The sequence below is a fragment of the Pygoscelis adeliae genome, unplaced genomic scaffold, assembly GCF_000699105.1.
Source record: "Pygoscelis adeliae isolate BGI_AS28 unplaced genomic scaffold, ASM69910v1 Scaffold1050, whole genome shotgun sequence".
Classification (NCBI taxonomy): domain Eukaryota; kingdom Metazoa; phylum Chordata; class Aves; order Sphenisciformes; family Spheniscidae; genus Pygoscelis; species Pygoscelis adeliae.
Genome location: NW_008823897.1, coordinates 84151 through 103202, shown reverse-complemented (window position 1 = coordinate 103202; position 19052 = coordinate 84151). Strand labels below are relative to the sequence as shown.

General features: G+C 39.6%; 1 protein-coding gene across 1 annotated transcript in view; it reads right to left on the bottom strand.

Annotated features, from left to right (window-relative positions):
• IKZF3 (IKAROS family zinc finger 3 (Aiolos)) overlaps positions 1-18773 on the bottom strand; it is a 29444-nt gene extending 10671 nt beyond the window's left edge. Inside the window, exons 1-5 of the mRNA XM_009334977.1 lie at positions 18734-18773; positions 17297-17407; positions 4006-4266; positions 3150-3317; positions 1305-1421 (exon numbers count right to left, since the gene is read on the bottom strand). Coding sequence (XP_009333252.1) covers positions 1305-1421; positions 3150-3317; positions 4006-4266; positions 17297-17407; positions 18734-18773 — 697 coding nt within the window. The remainder of the gene's footprint in view (positions 1-1304; positions 1422-3149; positions 3318-4005; positions 4267-17296; positions 17408-18733) is intronic.
• Positions 18774-19052: the final 279 nt, after the last annotated feature.

Below are 19052 nucleotides of genomic sequence, written 5' to 3'. Positions count from 1 at the left end.
GAAACTATAAAACTCTAACTTTGTTAAATCATTGTTTCTTTATGGCGGTTTTTGTGTGTGCATGTGTCAAAGCCTGATACACCAACCTACTCACTCTGCACAGGGTAAGGACTCTTGCACCCACCTAGTTACCATCATAGATCAAGGGGTCATCACACTGGTTTCCAGGCCCGGCTTGTGATGATGCCTGCAGAATCTTTGCTTGATAATCATATCACTAAATAAAATTATTTTTTTTCTTTTTATTGTTGAAGGGCCTTTGTAAACATTGTCATCTCTCGAAGTATATTTTTACATTTTAGTTTTCTTCTCTGAAAACTCAGTTTAACCTTTTCCTTGAAAATGAAGTTATATTTGAAATTCACAATCAACACTAGGAACCTCGAGTCCTTAAAGTTATTGTTTGCTTGCTTTTTTTAAGGCTGCATAGCAAAAGAATGGGAACCTGAATTCTGAAATTGTAGCCTCAGCTCTGCTACAGATTAGTCGTATCATCTTTTAGGAGGTCACAACCACCCCCTGACTCTGAATGGGAAAAGTAATTCTTTCCTGACTTACTGGCATATTGTGGGACTTAAATCACACAAGTTCATTTTAGGATTTGAAATATTCAGGTGAAGCAGGCTCAAAGATTATGGCAGTTATTCTTCACCAAAGCATTTTCAGAACTGCAGCACTGAGACTGTGAAAAGGAAAATAAGAAAAACTGTTTTGATACATTTTACCTTCAGCCTTTTTCAAAGACAGCTCTATACTTAAAGAAGTCCCTTACCTCTCACTACCTCCTAAGCTGATCTACCAGTGATCTTCAGGATACCACCCCGCTTCCATGCCCTAGATCCACGCCACTAAAACTTCTGCAAATTCTAACCGATTCTGATCCACAGTTCTTATTCTAAAGAAAAGGAAGCATCAAACGGACTGAGACATGTGAACAACTGTTGCCAACAGCCATGGGCACCAACTCATCCAATAAAATAAGCCACGTAATAGCATTAATGTAGGAATAATTTAACTTACTGCGAGTGTCACCTACAGAAATGCTGCGTACAAGGTATTTTAGATGTTTTATTCAAAGTAACTGTGAAATAAAAAAGTGATTAAAATAAAAGCATTCTTTAACTAGTTGCCTGAGGGATGCATTAAACCTGACCCTTTTATAAGATGTTACAGCCCCTTAGGTTACTGAAAATGATTGTAGTAAAAACTGTTCTCAGGCTGTGAATTAACAGCCTACCAGACGCCCTTTTTAAAGCACTGTAATGTACCAAAAAACCAAAACCACCGTAACGTGATAAACTCACCAGCCTCACACATGCCAGCATTCTGTAAATAAGTACGGCACCGCTCCTTGTGCTCCTCTAATGAGCTCCTTTGCTTGTAGCTCCTTCCGCAAAACTCACATTTGTATGGCTTCTCCACTAGAAAAATAAGAGCGCAGTATAAAATAACCACAAGAGACTACTAAAACACTGTCTCCCTGACGTTCAAGTATGTAGTTACTAATAGCATATATTCACCTCATGGAGAACGCTTTAAATTTCTGTGAAGTTTATGAGCACTGTAATCATCACAAAATTAGGCTTACATAAGGGTGAAACCCACCGGACACATAGAGTTCCTCTTCATCCCCTAAGCTCCGCACCAGAAAAGAAGAGGACTTACAACTAGACACTGTTCCCAGGAACTCAGGTTCCTGGAGCCCTGCTCTAGCTGACAGCTTTTCCTGGCGTAACTTCCCTAGGGAAGACTAACTGTACCGCTGCTAAACCGGGACTCCAACTGTCCTAACTGCCTGACCTGGGTCCTGTCTATACAGAATTTTTCAAGGACTTCACAAAACTGATGAAGTTAAACCAAACCAAAACCATATGTGAGGTTCATTTCATTTCCAAATTCGCTTTTATTGTAAAGCGAATTATGTTCCTAATTCATTTAAGCTAAAGCAAACCTGTTTGAAACTCAAGATATCCACACAGCCTTTCCCAGTGCCTCATACACAAGGACTGGAAGCACTTCCTAAATTCTCTCATTGCGGTTTTGTGAACAGACATCCTCTAACACACCCAGGCAAAATATCATCTCCGTACAGCACAAATATAACTAGCCTTGCATTGTATACTGTGCAAAAAGACCATACTCCCTACTGCTAACGCAACTGTTCACTTATTTATGTGATTCACTTGAAGAGATTTCCTTTATACTGTTTAATAAGCCAGCTCTTAAAAACTTCAGTCACAATAACCACATGACGTGTTTGAAGCATGATGTTTTTAGCACTGTGCTGGTGGGGGACAGTCACCACCACTGTGCTGGGTCTTGATTAAATCAGAATCTCATTTATCCATGTCAGATAATCTCATTTTTAACTTTGATTCTTTGTGAGGTTGAACTTTTTTTTTTTTTTTGGTAAAGTGCAGTGCAGAGATAACATCTCTCATTTAGAATAAATGTTTTCTTTCTAGGCCCCTGTATAACACAGGATATACACAAATCAAAGACTAAGCACAACCTGGCTCTTACAGAACTGGGGGAACTAAGATTAATCAATTTATACCTGCTTGTTATTCAAGTTACCTCAGCTCTGTGCCTCCATTTCTCCCATCTGTAAAATGGATGAAACACCCTAGCAGTCTTGAGAAAAACCACTGGCGTTTGTTGAGCATGTTAAGACATTCAGATGAAAGGCACTACACAACAGCGAGGTGTTAACTGGCAATAGAGTCATGCTGTCCTGGATTATGCTCCTAGAGCTATCCCGACAGCTCAGGACAGGAACGGAAGGAAGTCCCAGCAAAGCATGTCTTCGCGCTGCTCCTCAAATTCAGAGCTTGCTGGCATAGCTAGCTCCACTCATTTGAAAATACCAAGGAGTTATTTTGTGCAAGCAGGTATCGAGGCTGGCCATTTCTCAGAGCACACAGCTGTGACAGCGGGTTTCCCTGTGCCCTCTTTCTGCATTAAGAGCGGACCCGAGTCCTGAGACGGTTCCGTCAGCACAGCAGGCAGAGTGAGTGGTCACTGCTATTTGTCGACTCTTCGAAACTAGACCAGCTGAGCAAACTTTGCTGACTGACTCTTTATTCTCCACGCCTAGTGTCCTAGTGACACACATCTAAAACACATGAAGTGTCTTTGAAGTCACTTACCAGAATGTGTCCTTAAGTGACCTGTTAGCGCATCCCTCCTTTGGCAGGCATAACTGCAAAGATGACATTTAAAAGGTTTTTCCCCTGTATGTAGTTTAATGTGGCGGAGGAGGTTACCCTTCTGAGTAAAGGAAGCTCCGCACTGATTACACTGGAATGGCCGTTCACCTTAAAATGACATACAAAAAAGGACATTTAATGGTTACGTGGGTATCATCCTATCCTCATACCCTTTCCTTTTTGGAAGAGGAAAGAATGAGATACTGGATCAATTTCTTTCTAAAGAAACACACACAGCCCTTCCGTTGACTTCAGTGGGAGTTACACGCAGCTCTGGTGTCAGAGCTTCTTGTAACATATGTACGACTATGGAAAACACTGTACAGTTTTTCCATGGAAATAAGTGTATTGGAGGAGGCTGATTCCAACAAGCTAGCAATTTTTAGAAAAAAAAAAAAAGTCTTATCTTACCACAGGTCGAAACCTAAGATGCTCATTGGTTTGTTGCCAAAGTTATAGCACAAAGAGAAATACATATACAGACTGCAAACGGCAGCACAAAACCAATCTAACTTGTGTTTTGTGCTTGAAATACTTAAATTACATAGTGCCTTTCATCCCAAATTCTTAAAATGCCTCACAAACATGCTTTTACTAACATTCAATCCTGATAAGAAGAAAGCTGGGTAAAGTGAGGCACAGAAAAGCGAGTAACTTGCGAGAGATCACATGTGGCGTTGAGGACAGAACAAGGAAATCCTGATTTTGGTATCCTTTTTTAAAATAAGTAGTCTCAATTACAAATTATTATCCTTTCAGTATTCAGCTCTTACAAGAATAATATAGGGATATTTACCAGTGTGGCTACGCTTATGAACCATCAAGACATTGAGGCTAATGCAGGCTAATCCACAGATATCACAATTCATTTTTCCACTAGCTGGCCTGATGTTGTCATATGAACCAGAATGTCTTTCCAGTTTAATGCTTTCATATTCATTATATTCTCTGGGATAGGTGTAAGGCATTTCAGATTCTTCTGGGTTTTCCATAGGCTCTGAATTTAAAGCACTCTCCTCTCTTTCACTGTATTCACCTTTCACTTTAACCACATCATCTGCAGGTAAAACAAAGCACAGAAGTGAAAAAATGCTCATCTTAGGCACAATGAAGTATTTTAGGAAAACAACTCGCCAAAAATTACATAAAATTACATTATCAATCTTTCTAAAAGTTTTACTTAGACACACAAAGAGGAAGAAATGCAGTTGAGACATGAATCTTCATGGGTCATGCACACTTAATGATACTCACAGCCTTTAAAAATATTGACCTGCCTGTTAATTACCTTTGATGGATAATTTCCTTCTACAGATTATAAAAGTATAATACAGTACAAACTTGTGCAATTACAGGGTACTTTCAGGATTCAAAAGAAAATACTTATTCCCACAACTCACAATTAGCCTATAGAAAATTAGTGTCTCGGGCTGTTCCTGTGAATTGGAAATACAGAAAGACACTAATTAAAAAGGATACTTATATCTTCCTGTGGAACCTCTGGTGCTTGAAACATGCCTAAGAAATATGTCTGATCCAGTATAAGACTTCCAGTGCTCCCATGGCATAGATTCTAATCAGTTAAGCCTAATCAATAATCCTAATTTTCACTTGCAAATTGCAATTTTTATCCAAAGATCTCAAATGTGTGAGGAGCATCCGATAATCTTGATACCTGTATCATAAGGTTACTACGTGAGTAAAACCAGCAGAGGCAGGGTGAAGATTTCCTGATAAATAAATGTATCCCAGAAACGTTAAAAGATTTGTCCAAAGTCATACTGCGAGTATGTGGCAAAGAACCCAAAGACTCATGAAGATCACCGTCCATGGCCTTGGAGTAGGTTCCTGGACCTGCAGCCGTGTCCAGAGAAAACCAAAGACATTGCCTTAAATGAATGCAATTTCGTGACAAGAGGAGAATGTAACAAGTAGCTAATAATTTACTAACAATAATGCTCCCGTGTAAAAATATAAGCAAGTTGGTCACACTATATAAACAGCTGATGATTCCCAACTTATGTTGCTGAATTTCCTTTCCACTATTAACTCCAGCATTACCAGCACTTGCATTAAAATCCTTACTAATTGACAGGACAGCTTTTTTCTGCTTAAAGCTGACTTTTCCATCCAGACAAGAGCTAGGCTATGGCTGAAACTTGAGTTATGCCTCAAGCTACCAAGTGAAGAAAAGCACTAAGAGATAAAATAGTTTCCTGTTTGAAAGTATTGTTCTCATGGCCACCTGCTCCTCTCTCAAACTGAGGGTTAGACGGTTAAATATGGCACTTAATCACTTGTCCTTTCTCCAAAGTACAGAACATGGACTGCTGAATATGTATTAGCTCTGGTTCTGAGTAATAAACCACATCAAATGCCGAGAACAAACAATGGGTGACAGCGAAAATGAGGTGGCAACATAAAAGCAGCACTGAAAAATAAAGGTCTGGCAACCAATACTTAAATGAAATCAAAAATTTCAACTATATTTTAGTGATAAAATCACTCCTCTAGCCTAAATGTTTGCACTAAGCCCAGCCAATCTATCTTACTTTGGGTTGAAGTGAGGTGAAGAAACAGGTGGGTGATAATTTCTCCATCTTATGCAAGAATCTACGGTAGCATGGAAAACGCCAAGATTCCTCTTGGTGCTCTCCCTAGATGATGATACCCACAGAAGGATGGCTTTTTTCCCCATATTGTGTGTTTTTAACCCCCTATCCTAGATGTTTTTTAGAGTTTGGTATTGGGACTGACTGCCCTGGGCCCAGAAGAGCTCACGCAGGTTTGGGTGGTTGCTCAGAGGGTCACAGGGAGGTCTAGATCACCTACAGACGGGCCATTCTTCTCTGCACCTTCTTCAGTACTAGCTCTGCTTCACATCCCGGGCATTCCTACTTCCACTGAAACAGGCTTTCTTCTGCAGGTACCTTCTGCTGCCAACTTCATGCCTGAGGGTGCTCCTGCTATCAAGACTCCTTCAAAATTAGTTTATGCATCCATTTCCATCACTCTAAGGAAAAATTATTGCCAGTTGCTGAAAGCAGCTTTCAGCAGAATCTCTTTTCCCAAAAAAAGGTAGGTTGGTTGGTTGTTTTTTTTCCCCTCTCAAAAGGAGGCAGTTCCAAAATAATTTGCTACATCCTGCACAGCATGGTAAAAGGAAGTACACATTGCAGCTGCACCTTGTTGGTACTTTCAGAAACAATTTCAATTCCCACTTTCTACTTAACGTCTCACCTTTCGTCTGCATCAAATGCAATTGCTTAGTAGTGGACGACTATTTGTAACCTCCAACTGAGAAGACTTCTCTACCGTTTTCTACTGTTTCTCACCACAAGTTCATGGCTCACAGCTTTTCACTCTTTTACAGAGTTATGCCAGTGTTCATGTAGCGTAGCATGAACGCTGGTTTGAGTTCCCCATGGCAAGCACTTGCTGACTGGCACAAACTGGGCAAGCCGTCCTATGGTTCCACTGCAGAAAATAATTACCTCTGCATTTTCCATATTGCAGGCTGACTGCTTGCAACAACTTGTGCTTTCTTAGAGTAACAGAGAAGGATGCACCTGAGTTCTGATCAAGGCTTTTCCACCACTGCCTCCCCCCAACAAACATCACCGCCGCTCCAGCTGTCAGTGATATCCCACCAAAGCTCGAGTGCTCTTCAGTTTGCATGTAGGCATTTGAAGAACCTCAACGGAAGAATTCACCTTCTGATGACTGAGAACAGATAGCAGAAGCCACTAGGGAAGAGGCTTTTTTTTAACCAAATAAATGTTAGAAGGGTTGGAATTTTTCTGTCCTAACACACCCGTTATTGTTTAGAGTCTACTCTGCCTCCTGACAGCAATACAGAAGAAAGCTTTGGTACAAAGCAATCCGAGGGAAAAATGGCTCGGTACAGGTCAGCCTAAAATTAGCCAAGTGGTTGCAGAGGCCTGAAGCAACCGAATTCCTTTTCCGGCCCTGCCTTTTGCTCTGTGTACTGGCACGCACAGGGAATACGGTAAGATCAAGAGATTGGCAGCTGTGTGGAAACGTTTGTATCCGTCACTTAAAAATCATATCAACATATTTTAATGAGATTAGGGAGTTTCCAGGCTGGTCCGCCTTAACCAAGAGGAAGGCGGCTGTAACTTCAAGTAGAAAAGGGAAATTAAACTGAGGAAAAACACAGTTATCCCTAACAACAGTAACAAAGTTCCCCCAGTTGAAAAAAGAAGTGCTATCATCTCTTCTATGCTTAGGAAAGTAAAGAGGTTGTAAGAGGAAAAAAACATTCATGGTGTCCAACCCAGGTAACTATTTTTCTTGAGGCTGTTCATGAAGGTAATATATACTGCAGAACAAAATGTTGTAGATTTTACACAACAAAGTACCAGTGTGATGCGTTAAGGCTGATGCACATGGTTTCATTTCCTGGGGAGATGATTACAAGATGAAAGACATACTCCAGAGTAATATTTTTGTTTCACCTGAAACACTGTAAAAACAATGGGTTCTGGAAAAAATCCAAAATAAAGCTGTGGTGGCAACTTCAGACTGAGTCACCACATGAACAGTGCTTGTGTACGTTCTGTAAAATGCATGAATAAAAAAAGAAGTCAACAGCAGCAAACAATTAGGACGAGCTAGAGTGTTACCTTAGGTATTCTCTCTAGGAGGAAGTCTCGGAAGGAAAACCCCCCAATTACTGTATTTAATCCAAGACCTTGGCACCAAACAGAGAAAAGAACGTAAGTTTTGTACTGTCGTTAAGCAAAGTTTGCCTGTCGTGTTATGAAAAGCACAAAGAATAAAAACCAGAAGCTATTAAAGACAACGGCACAAAAGGGTGATGTTGCTCAAGTGTTTTACAAGGAGTGGGGTCATAATCATGAAATCCTCAGCACATGCAAAAAGTCAACTGGATAACAAAGAAACTTAATCATCTTAATGTGGCATTTTAATGATGCTGCTGATTTGCTATGCCAATTCAGAGATAATGAGCCCCTAATGCTACAGATGTTCAGCCAGACTAAAGAAAAAAAAAGAAAAAAGAAAAGCTTTTCTTGTATGCCATTTCCTAACTATCCAATTAAACAAATTGTGAAAGCATATAAATAGTTTACCAGGTTTTGACAGCTGTTAATAGGATTCAGATGCCGAAGAACAAGAAGGGAGTCTATACGTGTGCATATTGAAGGGCTCTTCTGACTACCTGGATTTGACAGGTATTAACCGATGATTCATCGCCGTTATCTCCACAAATTGTCCCCAGAAACAGCAGTATAAAACCAAAACCTAGCGTACACATACTAGAGTTGGTGCCCGCCCAGAACGTGAGATTCCTTTACCTAAACCAGCTTGAAACAGAACGGACATGCGTGGTGAAACTGAAAAAGTCAGCGGAGTTTCCAAATTAAAGTCAGAATCCTGCATGTTTATGAAAAACACCTCTACAATGGAATTTACGCCCTGTGGGGGAAGAGATGTCAAGAATTAAAACACACCCATATTCCTTAATGAATAAAGAGAGTACATCCCATCAAAATCATAAACTGGGGGGGATCGATGCTATACCTAAGTTTTTTTCCTTAAATTACAAGAAGAAAACAATTACACATGACATACATGTATCTATTGAAAATTTGGAGACATACAATAAGTAACGGGGAATTATAAAATGTGAAGTGACACGACAGCACCATGAGGTTTTTTTATTTTTTTTAAATAGAGGCAACACAGAGATAAGGCAACTTTTCTCCATGCCTGTCTTCTACACCACTGCAGATACCAATTCTAGGGAAGGGAAAGGAGTTCAAGCCTTTTTGGCCCAACCTGGCTTTGTTTCTTCCACGGACTCCAGTGCTAAACTCCCTTTTCTACAACAGCAGCGATGCTTTTAGGAGGTCATTGTTTGCCAACAAAGGAAGAAGCAATCGCCTAGGAGCAGTATCAGCTTTCAGCTAGACAGCAGCGGCAACAACAGTAACGAAGACGTAGTGGCAATAAACGTGTACGCCCTCGTACACGCGTACGCCGCTGGACTTGTCCCACTCAGGCGTCCCCACAGCTGAGCTGCCCTTTTTGTGTCACTACAGGCCAAAGCAGATTCTTCTGCACCAAAAATCCCAAGTACTGCATTCAGTACTTCCCTTCCTCAACGCACTGGGAATCCACAGATTTCACTTCCTTGACTTACTAAAAATTATTACTGGGACCTATTGGCTTTTGATTTTATTTTATCTTTGTGCCTTCCAGTATTTTCTTAGTACCGTTGTTCAGTATCCATTTTTGTACAGAAAACAAGCATCTATTTTGTTTAGATACTCCATAAAGCATACTTGAGTGGTAATTCCTAAATGAACCAGTGCGGTATGCACCTGGTGGAAATTTCACTTCTAAAAATAGGAGAGAAACTTTCATAATTCCCCTTTGTGGAGTGCATGGTCTATGGTAATGAGTTTCCTTGTTTTTATTGTGACTTGAAACAAAAATAGAAACAAATCAAATTGAAATGCAGCACTGAGAATTGGAAAGGAAAAAAAAAACCCCACAAACCAGGCACCATTTTCCAAGCACTCAGATGTGTATTTTCTACTTCATTAATACCAGTGTCTTTCTATCATTAAAACACAGTATAATTTATCTAGTTGTACAATTAATTACAACCAAAAAAAAAAAAAAAGCAGACACCACACATCATCTCCAAGCCCATGTGAGCCAGGAAACTTGAATTACGCAACTGGTTCTTAAAGCATCTTATTCAAATACAAGGATTTTTCTTATAAAGATGTATATTCCTATGTAAACCTATAATTTCATACCTGATATTTCCCATCTATTACCAATTTCTGCCTCTAGTGGGTTTTTTAGGACTTTCATTCAAAAGGTTTCCAAAATATGTTAAAAGTTACACTAACAGAAATAGTGATAAAGGAAAAACGTTATCCAAAACTGAGCGCTACCAAAGCTGGAGTTAAACAGGACAACTGCCCAGCAACGCCAGGCAGCACTAGGCCATGGTTTAGGGAAGGAAATGAAAAATAATGCATTTAACTGACACTACAAACAGCATTTGGGGAAGCAGAATGTTATTACCTGAGACAATATGACTGGGGGCTGGAAAACTATGGTTAGTACTATGCTAAACTACCACAGGATTTTATTTTTATTTTTTTAATTAAAAGAAGTGCCAATAGCTTGCCGTTTTTCCCCAACTGCCTCTAACCCTAGCGCTGCACAGGAGCACAGAGGATCAGAGGGAACGCCATCCCACGTCCCCAGGCCTACAGTGCCCAGATTTTCCAAAGCCTGTCCCCGATGAATTTTGTTTCATTTATGACACCTGTTAACATTATCCCTTCAAATCTTGATATCTTTAAAGTCTCCCTCTTAAAAAAAAGAAACACAGAAAAAGATGAAACTGTACGAGTTCTTCCCTTCTCTTACAGTTACGATAACATCACTCATAGAAAACATTTCTAAAATTACAATTCCTAAAGTCCAGAAAGCCAGATACAATCACAACCGTTAAATCAGACTTCAATTAGACAGTTAATCAGAGAACATCTGGACCTAACAGTCAGACTGAAAAAGGCCACATGTTAAATTCAGATAATAGCCTTCATTAGTTATATCAAGGGACCTATTACTAATACGACCACTCAGGCATGATCGTCTCTGGTCAACTGCTTTTTCAAATGAACTTCAAATCCGAGAAGTTGAAAGTGCAGTTTCATTTAGCCTTTTTTAATTCATCTCCCAAAAGTCTTTCTTACAATGCAATATACTCTTGCGTTTCGTACTAGAAAACCATAATATGAAGAGAAAATATAATATAGTTTGAAGATCAGGGAAATATGGGATAACTATCAATAGCATTTTAACACCTATAAACTGAAGACAGGAGCTTGGTTAAGATGTTGCTCGAAATCCTTGAACACCATAATCTTCATAAAACTAAGTGTATTGATTTGATTATAGGAATTTTTCCAGTAGTAAATAATCCAGATTCCGAGACTTGAATTTTAGATTACAAGTACATTCTCTCCAAACTGAGGTTTTTATAACTAAATACTTGTCTTTTACTTTCAGCCTGGCCTTCTATAGAAGCGTATGCATCCATTCTGTGCTCCCCTAGCAACGTTCAGACCCGTACCCCAAATCCAATCCTATCTGGCAGAGGGGAAGGCTTCTCAGAATTACTCTTTTCGGACAATTGGCCTGTTCAACAGACGGCCCAGGAGTACCTGCATCTCCCAAAACCACTCCTGGAGGTGGTGCTCCTGCATCAGGAGAAACAGTCGGTGTGTTTGGCACACTCGGCAGGTGAGGTGCAGCAACAGACTGTTCAACAAGAATATATGGAATTGAGCTCTGAATTAAACAAAGTTCGTAACAGCTCCTGCAGAGCAGCAGAAGGAACAAAAACAGGAACAAGAACTGGAGCGCTGGAATGCAGTGTGATGGGAGACAGTGTTGAGAATACAGCAAAGCTAGCCTGAGGTACCAGAAGTAAAATACGGTGTCAAGCACATGATGCAAACTTTGCATAATTCAATTAAAAGTCAGCCGGCAACAAGACACAACCCCGCTGGAAACCGAGCTTCATCAATTCCAATGCTCATGGAACTATTTGCTGCATTTTAGCAAAGTTTTGACTCTTGTGGATTTATTTCTGCTTTCCGATACCTTTCCAGCAGCACAAACAGTAGTAAACCTGCCCCTTAATCTCACACATTTTGTGCCAAATGAACAGCCTAGTTTGGGGGCAAAACATGAGTCATCTTAATTAACTGATTTCCTTTCCACCAACCCATATTTCTAAAAATGGATTCTTTTTCTACAATGACATGTGATTTGAGTTCCTAGGGCCGTTTTCTTCATCTTCACTTATTTCCTGCTGGGGGGGGGGAACACACCACAACTCATCTACCCTGGACTAGATTTTATTTCGATGCCAAAGGAGTAAGTATTTCTCTCACTTTTAATTTCAAGGAATTATTTTGTATGAATCCAAGATACACACTGTAGAACAAGTGAAGAAAAATGCAGTTTGAAGAGTTACGGAAAGGAGTCCATCATCTATTGAATAATGCTGTGCATCCATTCTCCTTCCAGACCTTGTCTTGACTGATAGCTTACACCGACAGTCAGGATATCTCAAAAGCAATTGCTGTTTTCCGCTAACTATAATGGGTTAATTAGACTAAGAAATAGCTGCACTTTTCTGATTGTTTCAGGGCAATCAGAATATCCGAGTTTCTGCAGCAGCCCTGGGTGCTCTGGGCTACCCATCGTGCAGGATAGTCCAAGCTGATGTCAATCATTTACAGGCTGTGGTGACACAACTGTGTTGATGTCACTGAACGTGCTTGGCAGGATTCCTTCTGCTGATAGTACAGTACTGCAGAGATAAAACAAAGTCAAGAGGATCTTTTGTTGATAACACTCAGATGCGACTTTCAGTTCATGCATAGCCACCAAAGCAGAGAGACCTGACACAGTTAAGCAGTGCAGACTCCTTGCCTGGTTTTAACACTTACAGAAATCCCCTGTTAAGTGAACTTCTGCAGCACAGTACTGCTGATGTTGTGAGATAACCCCTGAGTCCCATGAGCGGTAGGGCTCGATCTGGGCTTGGGAGATGTAATATTCTGATAAAAAACAGCACTTCCTTTTCAAGCAGATAAGTGCGTGTGCTAGCAGCACCACTGGAACCTCAGTACGCGCCTAAGTGAGGGTTTGTCATCCTCTCCTGTCTCACTCCAGCCTTTTAACCGCCCCCTTTCACACACCTAAATGCAGCAGCAATTAGCATCCATAAACCACAAATGTGGCTTCTATTTCTTTTTATTTCACAACCATGAAAGCTGGCTAACATTCATAACACCCAAAAAGTTGTCTGCCTCAACAGATGAGGGAATTAAGACATAATTAAACGCTTGTGCTTGACTGCGACTCCCACAGGAAAGAATGTGGCTCTTTTTATTTGATTTTTAAGTTAAGGACGCTTCAACTTTGGCCACCAAAGGTAACAGTGTTGGGGGCGCATAAAGAAACAAGGGAAATTAAGTGTTTCCTCCCCTGTCTGTCTCATTGCTTGTCTCTTTTCAGATTAGATACAGGAAGCACCATGGGAACAGTGTATTTTTATGGTTGCAGGCAAGCATACACCATGTGCACCACAGCATGCAGCTTCCATTCCCTTGAGGCAAAAAAAGGTTTTTTCTTTTTTTTTTTTCTTGTTCTCCATCAAGCTTTTAACTAACATATTACTACAGCCTTCTGCCCGATTCTTTGTCCTACAGTTAGCAATCATCACAGCTGAAGCCCTTTTAAAAGGGGTGTATAATAGGACAGGTTGAATCGTTTTCATTGAATGGCATCTCACCTTCGTCAGTTATGACACAGATGTAACGAACAACACATCAGCCACTGTGTTCGCATGTGCTTGGAGAAGTACAAATGTGGAATGGTTTGCTGAAAAAGTGGATTTTCTTATACCAAAAGAGCACCAGTTGTGATGACATTTCAGCCCTGTACACTAGTTTATTTAGTGCCTTTATGAACCTTCTGTAGCCTTTTGAAAGGATCACCGTACCACTTTCTGCAGACCTAACATAAAAGGCTCCAACAAACTAGAGTTAGACAACATCTAGATTTGACCAGCCACCAGCTTCCGCTCAAAGTCTCAGAGTAAGTCCCCACGATGTATTTAGTGTCACCCGTTAATAATGCAAGAGTCACAAAAAATGTATGGTCCAAGAAACTGGAAGACTACTACTTACTATGAATGCTTGACAACACATGGAAAAACCAGACATAATTGCACTGAAGAAAAACATGTTATAGACATATTAAGGCAGTGGAAAGCAGGCTATCAAATGCTTGATCTCGCGCTATGAGTCAGTGGCCTCATGCTCTTATGATGGCCTTCAGCAGATGGAACAAACCCCGTGGGCATGGATCATGCAGGGGCTCAGGGAAAAAAAAAAAAAAGAGAGTTTTCTGCAATGCAGGCTATCATCAACGATGAATTATGAAGATGCTGAAGTGGAATTGCTCACTCACAAAAGGGGTGGATCACAAATATCACGATTAACATTTATGAAAACCACACAAACGTTTTTCATTATTTCTCTTTAAACTTGATATGTAATGAGGGTATCAGCGATCACACCTGGAGAAGTGCCAAATAGAGCTTTTTTTCCCCCTCCTTTAAACAGACAGACTTTTCAGGTGTAGGCAGGACATAATCCATTTCCTAAGAGCCATCACCAATACTGATGATGTATCTATTCTGTGATTCTGGAGAATACTATATATTCATTTTTACCAGGGTTAGCGATCCCCGAACGATAATACTCCCACCAGGGCAGCACTGTCAGAATGTGGTTTCACTTATCTAGAAGTAAGACAGATAGTTACTGACCCGCAAGGACTGCTCAGCGTCTAACATAGCTGCTACTGTTATATAGTAGGCATGACGTGAAAGCTAAGATTATTTGTGAATTTTAGTATCCAACAGCAACTGAAGTGGAGCTGGGCTTTAGGAAGAAATTTAAATACACCTACTGATATTCGCATAGCCTCCAGTACTAGCGCAGCATGCTTAAATATTTAAGCTTTATTGTGCTTCCGGTATCAGAATGATTGTAGAGAACTGTAGGTGAAGCAATGAAGTAAACACAATATATGTTTTATTTTGTGCCATTTAATACTAAGATACTGTAGCTATCTTTCTTGTGCATTTAAAACAGCTTTCTCCTAGCAATCATGTCTTTACTCCTACTGTGAGAATCAAAGAATAGAGCACTGTGGTACTGAGTAGGTTCTACTCACTTTATAATGAGCGAACGCTCTAATGGTGAGGGAGTCTATCAGAGCGAAATCATGTTTTATTGATATTTATAGCATTACCTTTGAGATGTAAGTTTTCAGTATTTGCATTCCAGAACAAATTGTAAAGAGACTTTAAGAGATCATCAGCAATATAAAAAAATGAATCGTATATTAGAGCAGTATCAATATAAACATTCTCTCACAAGTGTTTAAGTTGTACCTGACTTAAATGCATGGAAGAGAGCCTGAGGAATGGTACTGAAGCTGAAGGGCATAGGAAGTCAAGGAACTGAAAAAAGACTTGCTAGATGCCATGACACTGCACCTGCAAGCGGTATAGACAGGGCTTCTGGAATGGGAAGGTGGGGAGAAGCTAGAGCAGTTTCCCTTGGACGGTCAGTACTGAGGGGTTTGTGAAAGAAACTCTGACCTGGCTTCCTGTATCCACAGCTCAGCGACTAGGAGGAGGAGCGAAGGGCAGGGACACTGGGAAAGCAGAGGTAAAAGAAGCGAGCCTGTGCAAGTGGAAATGGCATAAGGGATGGACAAATAGCTGGAATATGGCTGTGAATATTTCATGGGTTGCGGGATCTGAAAGAGAGATCAGATGCCTTGGATGTAGAAAAGGCTCAAGCCTTCCATGTTCTGTGGACAAAAACATCAAACTTCTCTTTTTAGGGTAAGCAGAGCAGAACTCACCTGACCAAGCTAGATTCTACACCACAGACATCAATACTAAGCTACTCTCCACTGACTATAAATAGAGTTCTGCTAAGAAGCAGCTACTCTGGGGACAGGAGGCATTTCATCCTAAGTCAGACACCCGAATCTGGTCAGAAAACCTGCGTGCTCTCTCTCCATCGACTGTCAAGAAAGGCCAGACACCAGTACAGTTCTAGGCACCAGTGCTGTAGATACCTAAGTGAGATTAATTTCACCCTCCTCACGGCCTCTTTTGCTAGTGCGGCACTCCCTTGAGTGTTTTATGTTGTTTTGTACTTTGTTAATAAATAGGTACAAGTTTAATCTTTAATAATGCAGAAGTTTAACCTCTGAACATTTCATTTTAGTGCAAAATAAAGTCATGACATTTATGTTACAGGGAACAACCAAGGCTACTTGGGCAACCAAAACGGAGACAATTCTTTAGTGATTTACCTGATGCATGTGATACGTAAATGCTACCTCAAAACTACTAACCAAAGCCACAGACGTAATTTGTCTTGACACTGCTGTACTGCCGTGGACATGCAGTACTTGAAAGGCAACGTGAAACTGGTAAAACAATGTATGTCTTTTCCCCAGTATATGTATACCACATCCTCTACCAGGCAGCATTTTTCACTGTTTGTGGTTGAGAACTGGCATAAATGAACACGCTCAGCTCACTGGCAGGAATGTTTATTAATGCCGTGATTTTAGTTTATGAGCTTCTGCATCAAGGAAGAAATTCAAAGTCTCTTGCTCTACATGTGTGCCATATACACATATACAAATCCTGAGCTCTGGGGGCCTCTAAGATTGCTGAGTCCAGGAGTTGCTCCTTCTATCTATTAAGTGAAGAGGGCCTACTAGTTTTTGAAGATACACAGAAATATGCATTTATGTCGGACCTCTTAAATAAAAAATAGTACATACTGGTTTAGTGTTTTATTCATACCTGTGTCTTCTTTCAGAGTTGTATAGGAAGGGTTTACTGTTCAAATTAAACAATAAACATGGTAAACTGACCAACCTTCTGTTCACCCACACAGTTTAAAGTACAGGATTACTGCTACAGTTTTAAACTTTACAGTGCTGAGTTGTCCTATGAATTTGAGAAAACTTGTCCCTTCTTTCAAAAAAAAAAATAATTTGCCAAGTTATTTTTCAGGTATCAGAGCAGCTTAACATCAATAAAAAGTGCAGTCCTAACACACGCATTTGTCATATGCAAACTACTTCAAGAATTTGTATGCTACAACACACATTAAGAGAGCTCACCATATGCACGTGCTTTTTTATCTTGCTATCCATATTTCATAGATCCTGGAAAAGTGACCTTTCTAAAGTGCATGTGAGGTTCCCTGATGGAAAACAGTTGTTCTTCCTTTAGAAATGCTCTGAACTAATTGTATTGTTGTTCCTTTTACAGACATGCAGGAAAACCAGAGCCACAATCCAAAGTAAACTTTCTAGTTACTCTCATAGCATAATCAGATGAATAAAAAGATAAAGTATAACTATTATTTTTCAGAATTCAATCTTTACTTTACCTCCCGCTTCTTCATTAGACTGATTGTGTTCCTTCATATCTTCCGCATTCTCCATACGTTCCATTTCCTGGGATTTGTTCAGACTACAGTCTGTCAAAACCTCCTGTCCTTCTGAAAAAAAAAACCACCCAATAATTAACTATTTACGCTCCAAGAATATTTCCAGGCGATTACCTCAAATTATCTGCAAACTCCCAGTACTGCTCGCAATGCCCACAATGTCCTTCCTATAGATGCTGCAGTTGCAGTTTGGTTGAATGGATTTGCTTCCCAAAGTCACGTACAAACTCTCACACAGAGTACACACCTTTAACTAAGTCTGAAGCTTTTGCTCAGGTCTAACTATTCTGGAGGTTGTTCTAAATGACAACAAAACAGGAATGAAATCCAGCATATGTAACTCTATATATCACATGTATTCTGACAACTGCTGCTAGCAGGTAAGCAAGCAAGCTCTTCAGGGCATGGAAAAGGAATCACAGGTCTACTTCGTTCATTTGGGCAAAGTATTAATCATTCTGGCCCCAGGCCAGGAAACTGCTCAAGCACGTTTAATCGGAAGCCTCTTGAACCCAGTTCCATTTCTCCGCTTATTTCACAGGTCTTTTTAAACACCAACATTATCAGAAAGTTTTCTGCTGATCATTGTGGCAGCAGGACATCCCAGAAATGCAAGCCCCTCTTCTCTGAAATAAAGCCAAATTTTTAACTATAATGAAATTTATTTCGGTGAAGTTTTTCAAATAAAGCCTCTTTCATAAAACCCATAATACAGACTAACTCAATATTATGCCTGTAATTATTTTTACTATAATTATATATATTATATAATTATATATTATATTATATATAATTATTATTTCTGTACATTTCAATCAGTGTTTCATTTAAAAAAACGACAGTTTTATCTTTCAACAATCCTGTGAATTTTTAAAGTTCACAACAACATTGTGAAATTGCTGTTAAAATTGTTTAACTTATTAACAGTTGGATAGTAAAAAACCCCAATCCTTCGCAAGCTAAATATTACATTGGATCTGGAAAAAAGTTTTATTTTTTAATTAACAAGAAAGTGAAACACTTGTCCAATTCACACAAGAGGTTTGTTTTCATGTTTTCAGAAATGCAGTCAACCAAAAGAGTCAGATTATTCTTGCTTCCCTAATGAAAACTTCCAGCTTTCTTCTGAAAACATTTCCTTTCCTACTATACACTTTTTTCCCCCTTTAGTATCGTTTTCCTATATTATATTGAACTTCCACAGTTTTATTTCAATTCTAGAATTTACTTTTTGCCTTTACTGCCCATCTTTGTATTTGTGACTGCGCTATTCAGTGCCCTGGGAATCTAAACAAGCTGCAGTTCATAGATTTCTCTCCATTTAAATTTAAATTTTTCAAGAGAGGGTGAAAGAATCTAACTTGAACAGCACAGTACCTGCAGCCATGGGCTGTTCCTGAGAATTACTTAGGTCCATACCTGCCTGTGAATCTGCAAAAGACAGAAAAGCAGACTGAGTTGCTTAATATTAGAACCATTCATGACACAGTTGTTATAGCCTTATAAATTCCCATTTTCTTGACTGAAAGCAAAGTTGAAAAAGCAAAATTTTCGAAGAAATAAAAACCAAATAATTGTTATGTTTCATCATACAACTTCTTTAAATCTTGAGCGCTGGCATGTGCCTAGAAAAGGGATTAAGTATTATTTTCTAACTTAAAAAATTATAGAACAGAATAACTTACACTTTCGATTT